Source organism: Microtus ochrogaster, linkage group LG1, assembly GCF_000317375.1.
Source record: "Microtus ochrogaster isolate Prairie Vole_2 linkage group LG1, MicOch1.0, whole genome shotgun sequence".
NCBI classification, from domain to species: domain Eukaryota; kingdom Metazoa; phylum Chordata; class Mammalia; order Rodentia; family Cricetidae; genus Microtus; species Microtus ochrogaster.
Window position 1 is genome coordinate 55,846,640 of NC_022027.1, and position 13,069 is coordinate 55,859,708.

Genomic DNA, 13,069 nt, shown 5'->3' on the forward strand with positions numbered 1-13,069 from the left:
ATACATACATACATACATACATAGATGATAGAGAGAGATAGATGGATGGACAGACATGTAGACAGATGACAGACAGACAGACAGACACATACATACATACATACATACATACATACATACATACATATGATAGAGAGAGATAGATGGATAGACAGACATGTAGACAGATGACAGACAGACAGATAGATAGATAGATAGATAGATAGACAGATAGATACATACATACATACATACATACATACATACATACATAGATGATAGAGAGAGATAGATGGATGGACAGGCATGTAGACAGATGACAGATATGTAGGTAGATAGACAGATGATAGATAGATAACTGATAAAAATTTAAATAAAAAGGATTTAAATGTCCAGCAGTGAAGCAGGAGGGTAACTCAGTCGTGGAGCATCAACTTCACATGTGTAAACCTAGGCTGGACCCTCAGTGCTATAATAAATCCAATAATGCGTGTTACTAGAAGAAGGGCTAACAGTTCCTAGGAAGGACTACTGCACACCGAATACCATACAAACACAGAGTTTTAAAGAACATGGAGAAATGCTCTAATAAAGAAAAAGCGGAAGTTGAAATATGTACAACTGTATAGAATGCACAGTCAGCAAAACCTGGAAATAATCAGCCAGATTCTGCGAGGGACTTTCTCGGGTATCGCCCTCTTTTCCAGTATTCCAAGACATTTCTGTAATATGCACGCATTACTTTCACAGAGTGCCATTCCTCTGCCGGAGGTGGACATAGGACACATAGAGTTAACCTCGGGGGTCATCTTGGAATCCTGCAGCTTCTTCTTTCATTTTTCCTTGTCTATCCTTGGGGTTGGGGTGGAAGAGAGGACAGGAGTTAAAAAGGGGGCTACTAAGGAAATGTGTTATAGAAAGACCTGATGCTTCCAGTTGGTAACCGGGTAACTTGAGACTCTTTCCAGTTCCGAAATCGGGCTGAGATCAGTTCTTCTTACCAACCATCTGTTGGTCATATCCTTTTGCCAAATTTCTGAGCAGACCCAAGTATTAGTCACAGATCCTAAGGGAGGAGATGGTTGATGGCTGTAAAGCATCTTGCCAAGCAAAAGGCTGCTTCCTGAGGGGCTGCGGTGGGGATGGGGGTCGAGTGCACTTTGAATAGTTGCTGCTTTTTCAAAACCTTGATCCAAAAATTAATTAATAATAAGATACAATAAACTTGTAAATTTAGTTTTCTCTCTCCCTCCTCTCTCTCTCTCTCTCTCTCTCTCTCTCTCTCTCTCTCTCTCTCTCTCTCTCTCTCTCTCTCTCTCTCTCTCTCTCTCTCACATCCCTCTATAGGAATGTTTAGCCTGTCCCCTTCGAAAACACCCCACACATCTGCAAGAACAAAGTTAAAATCAGGACAAAATCGAGCAGGAAACTGGAGAGCAAAACAGACACCGGGCCTCAAATTCCAATCAATCCCCTGGCAGGCCTTTCCCCTTGGCTCTCCAGTGGCTCCCAAATCCGCTTCCAGTCCCAGGAATGAAAGTAGCCATTACTGCTGTCTTAAATGGGATGGGAGGGGCAGTGCTACCCTAATAAGCGTCTTTGTGGGTGTAGTTCGGGTACGTGAAAATAATTGAGCCTTTTGCAGGGATGATGAGGCCCCAGAGAAGGCAGATGGCACAAGCAACTTGCGTGGCGGCATCCTCTGGGCACTGGAGGGGGCAAAGGATTTTAAACTAACTAAGAGCGAGAGAGAAAACAGCAGCGGATCAGAGTTTGGGCCTCGTTTCTGCAGTCTAGGACATCTGGGTAGCTTCTTCCCCGGACTCAAACAAATGGAAGCAAAAAGAAAGGAATCCTGCAACCCGCACAAACGAGGCTGTCGCCGCTCTCTGATTGGACGGGGCTAAGGTGGGCGGGGCGAGCACAGCCACCAGTACTAGGGGTGGGGGTGGGGGGAGGTACAACAGGAGGAGGTGGAAAGAACCTGCCTTTTGGTAGTTAGCTCTGACGTAAACCCAGAGGTTCGTAAGAAGGGCGAAAATGTGGACCGCCAGAAATTTTAAAGGCAAAGGAAAAAATGCAAAAGGGCTCCGGTTCGTCAGTTTGTGTTGTGTGTGAGATTTTGGCCCAATCTATCACTTCACAGCAAGGAAAGAAGTGACCCTCCTGCCATTACTCACAAAAGTGACGACACAGTGTGTTCACGCAAGGCCACTGAGCACACGGATGTCCCTTTTAAAATGACACGGCTTGGCAAGCTCCTACTAATAAACCATTTCTGGGAAATGGGACATATAAGGAAGTAACGCATTAAAGTCACCAAGGTCCTGACACTCCCTACTTTCCGTGGGAAGCTGCTCATCTGGGGTACACACGCCTTCCCCTTAGATCTGCAGACCCCCAGTTTGTAGGAGGCAAATGTTAGCTCAAGCGGCTGAGAAACACGTCGTGAGTAACATCGGGACAATTTTAGTGAAATTAGACATATTAGCAAGTCCATTTAAAACTAAATCATTAAAAAAAATCTATTCACTCAGCAGGAAACCTGGCTGTAAGAGACCTGCCGACGGACTCCCCCGTATTTGGAAACTGTCCCACACAGCTTGGCTGCCCCGTGGTATTGTGGGAAGCACAGCCTTCCAGGCCGGTTCCTAGCACTCAGACACCGTTTAGAGCAGTCTGCCTTCCACCAGAGCACTCCAGTTTTGTGGCTTAGGGGTGCAACACCAGTGTGTTATAACTTCCCATTTCTCTACAGAAAACATGGCCATCCCTTTCCTGTAGACACTGCCTAACGGAGGCCTCTGCGCACCTTCTCCTCCAGGCCTCTTGGGCTCTGGTGAAAACCCTGATCTTCAAGATGCCTGCACCCACAAAAGTGGATAATTCACACTCCTAAAAACCCCAGTTGGTGCCTAATTCCCATTAACACTCTACCCCTCCAACCCAGCCAGGAAGAGGAAGAACGGAGCCAGAAGATTGAAGAAACTGACTCCAAAAACCGAAGAAAAATTTTAATCTTCAAGCCATTCTGAGTCCTTAGGAAGAGGGAAGCAGGCGGCGGGTCTGGAAGCAAAAAGCCACAAACTTGTTTTATGTTTGTTATCTTCACAGGAGATGGAGACGGCTTTTCATTCCCTCCTCAACGCACAAAGGGGGCAGAACACTGCCCTAGGGTAGGCTATCCCGACGAGTGCTCCTGAAAAATGTCTGGAATTTTGACCCAGGTCTATCTATAGGTACCCTTCATAGATATGCCATCCTGAAACTCATCTGTCACCTCTGTCACCAACACGGGAACTTACAGCCCGCCAGACGGCCCGGAGACCAGGCTAGCACAGAGCCCGGGTGCCCGGTGCCAGCAGCAGGAGCTTCGAGGCGCCAGAACCTGCTGCGTCCTGCTTGGCCCGCAGTCCGGGGCGTGCCACTAGGCCATGGCCTCCCACAGGCAGCACCGAGGGCCACAAACTTGCTTTTGTAAATCAAGTTCAACCTCGCTCTAGCCACGCGGTTTGCTCTCAGGGACTCCCACCCGCGTTCACGGGGCCGCGACGAGTCGTGAGCCACGCGGGGAGGGAAAAGCGCTGCAGATCTCCGACCCGCGCGGCGCGACCTGCAGAGCAGCCTCCTCCGGAGGCCACGCGAGCGCGGGACCGAAGCAGGAGGGGCCGCCGAGGCTTCGGATCTGCAGACAACGGGCCCGGCTCTTCCCAGGCCGCCTTCCATTGAGAACTATTTAAGTGGAGGTAGCGGGGCTGGTTAAGAGTCGCTCTGTCGCAGAGCGCTACTTACCCCCAGATCTTCGGGGTTTTGAATCACTTTATTGATCTGAAGATTGTGTTCTTTGGAATGTGACCCTGTTTGGGCTTAGGGTTAATCAGGAAACTCTGCCGGGGAGGGCGCTTGGTAATCACCTCGGGACCTCCCCCGCGAGCCGCACACTCCGCCCCCCCCCCACCTCCGCGGTAGCCTGGGTTCGGCCTGGAACCGCCTGCGTCTGCTTCAGACTCCAAGCGCGACCTGGGAGCTGTCTGTGGTGCTAGGAGGGAGAAGCTGGGAGACCGCCATAAAGAGTCACAGACGGGAAGAGGAGGAAACGGAATGGCGACGACCCAGCAAAACTCAAAATGACAGAGGCCTTCACGTTTCAGCTAGAAGGGAGTGAGGCAAAGGGCTCCTCTGAGCTCTCCCACCTCCCCCAGATTATGGGAGTGATTTTCCTATGCAAAAGGCTAGTGACACCTCCCTTGCCCCACCCACTCACCATCACCTAGCCCACACACACTTACTTTCATCCGGCCAGGAGCATGCCAGGAGCATGTTGTTTTAGAGACGACGTGGACAGGTACTGGGCACTGGGCACCAACTCACAAAAGAAGAAAAAGGAAGGAAGGAAGGAAGGAAAGAAGGAAGGAAGGAAAGAAGGAAAAGACAAGACCCGGGTAATAGAGAGGACTGGATTTCCCTCAAGAAAGGACTGGACAAAGACTAAGCCAGAGATGCCTGAAGAAGTTGGTCCAGAGTCCACCAGGTCAGCCCTAGAGAAAGCCCCACTCACCCACGCCCACATCTCTCTGTGGTCAGTAAGCAGGACACAGAGCAGGCCTGCTTTCCCTCAACAAGGATTCCATGTTGCAGAGGAAACATTGATCTGCTGCTGGCCAGCCTCGGGGCTGTGAGAAGCCAGGACTTATTTTCCAAGCATGTTGATTTCAAGCCCTGCCTGACTGTTTCAAAAACCCAGCAGAGCCGTTCCAGTGGACTCGTGGTTTAACAGGCACTAAAGTTTCTTTAGCCCTGGGAAGGGCTTTTCCCGATATTTTTAGAAAGTTAAAAATATAACAAAACAAACTACTCCCACGCTGCCTTGTTCAAGGGGTAGGAGTTGAGCAAAGGATCCTGAAGGGCTGCCTAGGCAGGAGGCAGATTGTGGGTGGGAGGAGGGGGCAGACTTTGTTTAAGGGAAAACTGTTTTTGCAGCAACACAGGAAATTGGCTAATTTGCCTCTGTGTGGGCTTTCCTTGGGGGGGGGAGAAAAAATAAATTGATACAGGGAGGTAAATCTATTTGCTGGGGCTGGAGCCAAGCAGCAAGTGTTACTTTGCAACTTATTGAAAATGGCTTAGTTGGGCTGCAAGAACTGGCTGCTGGCCAGAAACTTTCGCTTCTCCAACAAGTAGATTTCAGATCTGTAGATCTGTACTGCTTGCTCGCTGGTCTCAAGGCCAGCAAACCTTGGGGATATGAACCTCTGTGGAGCTCTGAGCAGCCCTCTGATACAAGTTCATTTTCTTGTGTGCCTATGGAAAGCAAAGAATGTCACCAGGAGTTTCTGTTTGTCTAGACTTCCCTGAATCAGTCCAGAGAGCAGACAGCGGGAGGGCAAGTGGGGAAACATGGGGGTGCAGCCAGTGGCAGCCACTTCTCCAGCTAAGTTATCTGTGAAGAAAACACATTAGCTTCCTCCTTGTTTCTCACCCATCAGCCATCACCCCACCCCACACCAGGGAAAAAGAGACCCCTTGTAAAGGAATGAACCAGTTTTTACACTTGACTTCTAAGCAGTAGCGTGGTTACAGGTCTCCTCTGCAGCAATACTGAAGGAGAGGAAAGAACTCGGGGACCCAGCTTTCTCCCCGGGTCCATTCCTCTTGCAGCACCCCAATCTAATGATCACAGAACAGCAAGGAGCCAAAACCAAAGCAAATGCAGGGAAGAAAGCATGGTTCTGAAGAAAGGTGGACTTGCAGGGGTTTTGATGTATGCAAAGCCATTACTGACGGAGTAGAAAGGGCTGCCCTGCCCTGACCACCCACAGAGTCCAAGTTCAGACTGACCTGGCAACCAGCAGGTGCCAATGGGTGCCAAAGCCTTGCCTGGGTGTATATGTTTGTGCATATGGTCTTGGATAATCTTTTATGTGGATTCTTTCCACCCGTGAAACCTGTGCTTTCCTAGGTCCCCTTCTTGGGTCCCAAACTCACCAAACCCAGGTCCAGCGTGAACAGACACTATTCAGCATCCTCACGCCTTAGAATTTGTAGGCTTAGGCAAACCCTCCTAAACTACTGAAGCTTGATTTTTTTAAAAATTCAACCAAAGCTAAGACGGGACAGGAGAGTCTGCTGAGTGGTCCAGGCACTGGGCCTCTCCGCTGGACAAAGTGATGTCCTCTTTCCCGCCAAGCCCAGCTGTCTGAGTTTACCTCCACTCAGCGGGCAAAAAATTAGAAGGGTCAGCCCAGACTCCTGTTAGAATCATAAAAAGACCTCGACCATTTTGATTCGGTTGAGGAGCTGGAGGGAGATCTGCAAGCCACTCCCTAATCAGCGCGGTCTGATCAAGGTTGCAGGGGCAATTTCCTCCCTGCTCTCATCTCCTGCCTTCCTTCCTCCTCCCAACCCCTCTGCAGTTCAGCTCCACATCGCTACATTTTTTTAAAACATTTTTTTTTTAAAGCAAAGCTTAAGGCGTCAAGCAAAGCCAGCTGGTCTGAAAGTGAACTAGCCGTCTCTGGTCTCTTTGTCAGAGCCCCGGGACAGAACCGAGGCTAGAGGAAAGGGGGAGCTGGTAGAACCAGGTCTCCCCGCTGCTGAGGAAGTGACCTGACGCCAAACAGGAACCTGAACAGCTAGGTAGCTGTGTCTAGTCTGCCCCTCCTCCCTACAGTTTTCCTTGGTGCAACCCTTACTGCTGGGCTTGGTAAAGAGTCAGCCCTGGCCACCTGCAGTCTAAAATCAAGGTCTGGCCCTGGTGCTGCCACACACACACACACACACACACACACACACACACACACACACACTGAGAAGTCCCGAAAGGCCCTCCTCTACACTCTACACGCTGGGCAAGATCTTTCCTTTTGGGTGCCAGCCCTTCCAGAAGCACAGATAACAAGACTTGGCAAGCTTGTCTCAACTAGAGTTTGACGCTGTATTCCCGCTCCACAGACAGAAGCACAGCGAACTCATTAGGGCGAACGACTAGGTGAGGGGCTGCGGGGCTGGAAGGTCGCCGTTGGGGACTAAGAAGGCAAGGATCAAAGCAGCGACAAGGGTTTGCTAGCGGGGCACTCAGCGTCCCCCGGGGCGTCCTAATTGCTCGGCCTGCAGCCTCTCGCTCGCAGGCTGTCCGGCTGTGCGAGTGCCCAGCCCCGGGCGGCTGAACAGCTGCAAGGCCGGCCTGGTGTCCGCCTGCCGCCGGGCTCCTGCTGGCTTCGCTGGCCAGTGCTCGGGACTCTCACAACCCTAGGAAGAGAGCGCTAGAAGGGGAGGGGCAGACAGAAGAATCACCACACACCGCAAAGCCTTCACATCCAGACGGGAACAGCAGGGAAAGTCGGTTGCCTATTTTGCTAGCACTAACAGTCCACAAACAAGTATTCATTCTTTAAACCATCCGCATAAAAAGACAGGTACTAAACGTAGTCTCTGCAGCTCAGAAAAGGCAGGCACCCGAAAAGGAGGGTCTGTCATCAAGACAGCCCAAAGTCGACAGATTTTGTGGAGGGATGCTTTTCTGCGCCCAAGTCGCGCGTTTCATCATCGGTGCGTGCTATTTCAAGTAAAATCAGCTCCCTGGGATTTCATCGCTTGTTAAAAAAAGATAAACTTTATTTTTGTAATTTTCAATCACAGAAAAATCTATACTTTTGTCTAAGCATTTATTTTACTGAATCAAAAAGACATGAAAAGAAAAATCATGTTTTTTTTTTACTGACGTATATAAGTGACTCTGTTTTGGACAACATATAATAAATATGATATATCACTTATCACTCAGTCTTTCAAATGTACATTTTTTTCATATTATGTAGCATGCCACTTTTTCCAAAAGAAAAAAAAATCTCATGAGAAATCAGTGCAAAGTTCTCCATCCCCCTCCTCTGCTCTGAGGCAGATTGGATGTCCAGGAAATCACCTTCTGCCCGGGGGTGAACTTCAGGCTACGTCCAGCAACAATTCTCTCTGCTAGAGAGCCCCTCTCCACGCCCTTCTCTCGTCCCTTCTTAGCCCTCCCCCCTCCCTCCCTTCCGCGGGTCCCTAAAGTCATTCTGTTAAAAAAGAAGTCGAGGGTTTGCTTTTGTGGGTGTTTTTCACTTACTGGTAGCCTTTCAGTGGGGCCATTCACACTGTTGGGAGCTTTGCATCCCTGCCTCTGAGGGGGCAGATGGAGAGCAGAGAGCTGGCTGGTCCTTGGGGACCCCAGCCCACCGGTGAGCTCCCCTTTGACTCCTCAGCCTCTATTCCTGTTGGCCTGGTGCGGGGAGAGGCAGGGCAGCTGTCCGGGGCGGAATGGGAACTGGAGGGCTTCGGCAGGGTCCCTCCTTCCTCACCGGGGATGCGGAGTGCCTGGGATGGGGTTGGACAAAGGGTTGAGGGCCGGCTGTCCCCCAGGCCCCAGGCCGTGGATGAGGACGCGGGGCACCAGCGGCCGCTGCAGCTGCGGGTGGGGTGCCGGAGGAGTCCGGTACATGCTGCTGTACATGGCCGCGGCCGCCGCCGCCGCTGTGGTGCTGTCCATGCTGCCCAGCAGGCTTGGGTGGTAGAAATAAGGCGACGGGAACATCCTCTGCAGAGCGGAGTAGTTCCCGGCCTCTGCCAGCAGCTCCAGGCCCACTGCGGTCTGTCGCTTCCACTTGGTTCTGAAAGAAAGCGAGTGAGGGAGCGGGCGGGCGGCGGCTGCGGAGGACAGTCAGGCACCGAGCCCGCAGCTCCCCGCCGTCTCCTGCCCTCCCAGCTCCTGGAAGGCTGGGGAAGTCAAGGTGCACACTCCTGCCTCAGCCTCCCCGACTCACTCTCAGGATGGCCCCAAACCAAAATCAGTTCTTCAAACCGCGACTTCTACCTGGAGACACTCGCCAATGGAATCCTACGAGTTTCCTTCCCTGGCCCTCTGCTATACTATCCGCCCCACGGTTAAACTAGGTCCTGCAACTTTCCCGGAGGCCAAATCAGACCCCATCTTTCCACCAGCTGTCTTCCTTTGCCTTCCCCCACCCCCATTCTCCTGGAAGCGCTCTGACCGGCGACCTAAAATGCTGGCTCTCGGCCCATCCCCCATCGCATTGCACCCGAGGAAACCAAAACCAGAAACAAAGGGCGCCTGAGCCTCGGGGTTTGTCCCCTCCAAGGCTGTGGAGACAACTCTTCCTTCAGCCCTACCAGGCTTCACAAGCTTAGCACAGAAGGGCGACTAGGTTTAAAAATGGAATTCGTGTGAGAGCGAGCTCTCCCAAGGGAACGGTACCCCTGACCATTCTTAGGTGGGAGGAAATGCATCTCAAGACGTTTCCTCCTCAAAGAGAAAATAGTACTTAAAGCCTGTTATCCATTTTTTGGGGGGTCTCCTCCCTCCCCCAGTGCACCAACCTAGGAAGTGAGGACATCTACTCAAATGCCCTAGGAAGGAAGGGAAGCCTGGTGGGGCACCCATACCCAGCAGCTCCTGCCAAATTAATAAACATGTCGCCGGTTTTAAATTGGCTACAAGTGACACTAATGTTTTCCGACAGAATTAGGGTGGCTGAAACCGTATGTAATGAGACAGAAAATTATGGTAAGATGACAACGGATTGGGCATTTCCAACCCCACTTATGAACGATTAGAACACGAACGACAGAGGGGGCAGAAAATGGAGATGAGGGAGCCGAGTGCCAGGTGTTGAAACAGGACGTGGCCTGAACTTCTATTGCCCAAGTTTGTCCTTAGCTGCCACGGTGAGGCCAGTCACTTTCTTGGCGTCTTTTTTAGAGAATCCGTGATATGGGATAAGATCTGGCTCCTTTCCCCCACCCTTTCCCTTACAGGACTGCAGAAGAAGCAGCCTGTGCTGGGAGGGGACACACATCCCGCCCCCTCCCCCCACACACACACACTCCAGACTGGATGTTCAACCAGCTGCCTGATTCTCCAGTCTGTGGCCTCCAGTCCAACACTAACCCAGATGGGCGTCCCTAATCTTCCAGGCTGTGTCAACCAAGGTTTGGACCTTGGCTTTCCCAACTGCCTCACATTTAAGCCAAGGCTGGTGGGACAGCTCTGTGGGGACTTCCAATAGCTAGGTCGTGTTGCCCGCTGCAGACATTTGGAGCCAGCCTGTGGCAGGTCTAAGTGTACCCTGGGTACACAGGCTCATTCTGTCAGCTGCACAGATGTTTCAATTTGAGAAGGTGCAGCTTGGTTGATCTGAGGGCAACAAGGGGGAAATTCTGGTAGCTCAAGTTTCACACGGGAAAGAACCACTTCTTAGGACAATTAGGTCTCTCTCGTTTAGAGGTGTGCTAAGCCCTGCCTGAAAGCACCCGTTTTAGCCCCTGTGATTCTCCGTCCCTGGTCTCCAGAGGGCAGGAGGGCGGACAACTGTCCTCACCTGCGGTTCTGGTACCAAGTCTTGACTTGAGTGTCAGTGAGGTTGAGTGCCGCTGCCAAGTCCATACGGTCCTGGACACTCAGGTACTTCTGCCTCTCGAAGCTCCGCTCCAGCTGATTGAGCTGGTGGTCCGAGAAAGCTGTCCTGGCTTTTCGAGGTTTCTTGGCTCTCACAGGGGGACTCTCTCGGCTACTTGTAATCTCCCGATCTCCTTCTTCCTTTGTTCCTAGGGTAGAAACAGTGGTACAACTCTGTTAGCCTGAACCGGGCAGGCGAGAGGAGAGAACTGTCCACCTGGCACACACATTCCCACACCAGGTCACACTCAGCACACACACACACACACACACACACACACACACACACACACACACACGCCCCTCACTGGGCCTTAGTGTAGAGGCCTGTGAGAGTTCTAGCGGTGTCTGATCCCCTGCTAACTCTTTTCCTTTGATTTGAGAGGAGACAATGTGGCCTCTCTTTATTTATTTATTGTTTTCAAAGGGAAATTCTTTATTTGGTACCCCCAAAAGTCTTTCTACTTTATTTTTATGACACCCAAACATCGTGTTACTTTTATTTTTTTTCCCTTCTCACTGGAAGTTAGAAGCTTTTGTTTCTCCTTTTTCAGATGCATTTGGAAAAGGTTCTACTCAGGCTTCCTTCAGCTTCCTCTGTACCAGATCTTTGTCAAGCTTCAGAGACAGTGTGTCACCCAGACACTGAGCTGAGCTCAAAAAAACAACAAAACAAAACAAAACAAACAAACAAAAACCTCACTTGAGTCCATCCGTCCAGGTGACAGCGCAGAAATTTCCGGATTCTATTTGTCAACTTTGGTTTTTTGCTGAAATGCTGGGAAATCGATATGTCAATCCCTCTCTGTTTGTACCGGTTTGTGGAGCACTCCTTGATCTTCCCGGCAGGAAGAACAATAATCTCTCTAATTGACCCACTGGGGAGGTTGGTGCACGAAAATCGCCAGACCAGACTGTACATCTGTTTGGGGCACTATTATGCTAATGCTATAAACAGTAAAATGAAGATCCCATATCCTACCTTCCAGACAGCAATCTTGACCAGAGAATCAAGCATTAATAATAATTATTAATAATAATAGCAACAACTTCTCAGTAAAGGGAGAAAAAAGCCTCCTCACTGTGTTAAAACTCTTACAATGCAAAGCCCAGAAGAGTTACTTATGAAATTGCCCAGGAAGAAAAATAGTGCTAAAGGGTAATTTCCATGTTGTCTTAATTTTACAAGAACAAATTCAAGTCCATACAATTTAATTTTCATAAATATTTCGTTATTGTAAAGGGCCAGTGTTGATTAGGCCGCAGACATTTTGTTGGGGGTATTGACGAAAGGGATTTTTTTTAATGGACAATGCTTTTTTTTCCTGTATTAATCACCGGTTGGTAAAAATTAAATTGCTTCCGTAATAACGTTGGAAATTTGTCCAACATTAAATCAGACAATTCCTGTTGTTATTTGGAAAATATTTGGGGGAGGGGGCATTTGCATTCAAGAATAAATGTCGAGTTATGATTACAGAGGGGGCAACCCCAGCTAGCTATAAGCTTCTCTCCACCCCTCCCAATCCCATTCTCAAGGTCTCAGCTAAAACAAACCACACACACAAAAACAATCTCAAGTCGGTCCCCGTTTTCAAAGAAAAGCATCTTGTATCCCATCTCTCCCAGTGGCCAGCCTCCTCATTTACAATTAAGTAAAACAAAGAACGGAGCTACTGTCGGTGAAGGTCGTAGGGGAGAAATATGAGCCACTGAAGTTGGGGTGCATTTGCTGAATCGCACGCCTAGGCCCTCTCCAGCTCCCACTCCGTTGCTCAAGCGCCTCGATCACCCGGGCAGCCCCAGCGCAACTCACCGTGGCATTTGATGTCGCTCTGGGAGTCCTCCCTCTTGTCCAGCTTCGTTTTGCTGTCCTCCTGCTCCAGCTTTGGCCTGAAGCTCTCGTGCGCCGCGTTGCTCTCCTGTTTCGGCGTGTGATGAGGAGAGACGCTGGTGCTGTAGGGCGCACAAGCCGCCAGAGGTTTGCTGTCCCCCAAGATGTCCTTAATTAGAAATGAAGAGGTGGAAGTCCTGGGGGCCGAGGCGGCTGAGCCCAGCTGTTGGGCTGCTGACGGTGGCTGCGGAGGCGGTTGCTGTTGGGGCGAAGGCTGCAAACTTTGTGCGGGGCCCGCGGCTGGCGGCGGCGGCGGCGGCTGTTGGCCATGGTGGAGGTGATGGTGATGCTGGGGTCCGTCTGTCACAAGATGCGGCTCCGGGGGCTCCAAGGTGACCGAGATCGGAGAAGAGGGCGCCGTTCCCACGGTATCAATCTCCGAACAGGGTGACGGGGTGGCCTGGCTCCTAAAATCCGTGGTTCTAGCTTCACCGAGAGGGCGGAAATCTCCGTTCATCATGCCGGGGCTGCCGGAACCGGCACCGGACAAAATCGTGTCTATTCCAAAACTCGACCCGCTGGCCCCTTCCATTGCTGTCATTTCTACATGAGGTCCACGCCACTCCGCGGATCAGCAACCGCCGGGACCAAGCAAGGGAAACTATCGATCATAAAACAAAACAGACTCTTAACAACAACAACAACAACAAAAAATCCGTTGGCACTGCTTTAAAAAAAAAAAAAGTGGGGCGGGAAAGGAGGATAACGGGAACGTGGCAATTGTTGGACACTTTCGACTCAACTTT

General features: G+C 50.6%; 1 protein-coding gene across 1 annotated transcript; it reads right to left on the bottom strand.

The window, feature by feature from the left end:
- Nucleotides 1-8,018: 8,018 nt before the first annotated feature.
- Barhl2 (BarH like homeobox 2) lies at nt 8,019-12,866 on the bottom strand. The gene is made up of 3 exons (XM_005359632.2): nt 12,246-12,866; nt 10,353-10,578; nt 8,019-8,624 (listed from the first exon to the last, which is right to left on the bottom strand). Exons 1-3 carry the CDS (start codon nt 12,862-12,864, stop codon nt 8,312-8,314), a joined length of 1,158 nt encoding a protein of 385 aa, XP_005359689.1. The 5' UTR covers nt 12,865-12,866; the 3' UTR covers nt 8,019-8,311.
- Between the last annotated feature and the right edge of the window lie 203 nt (nt 12,867-13,069).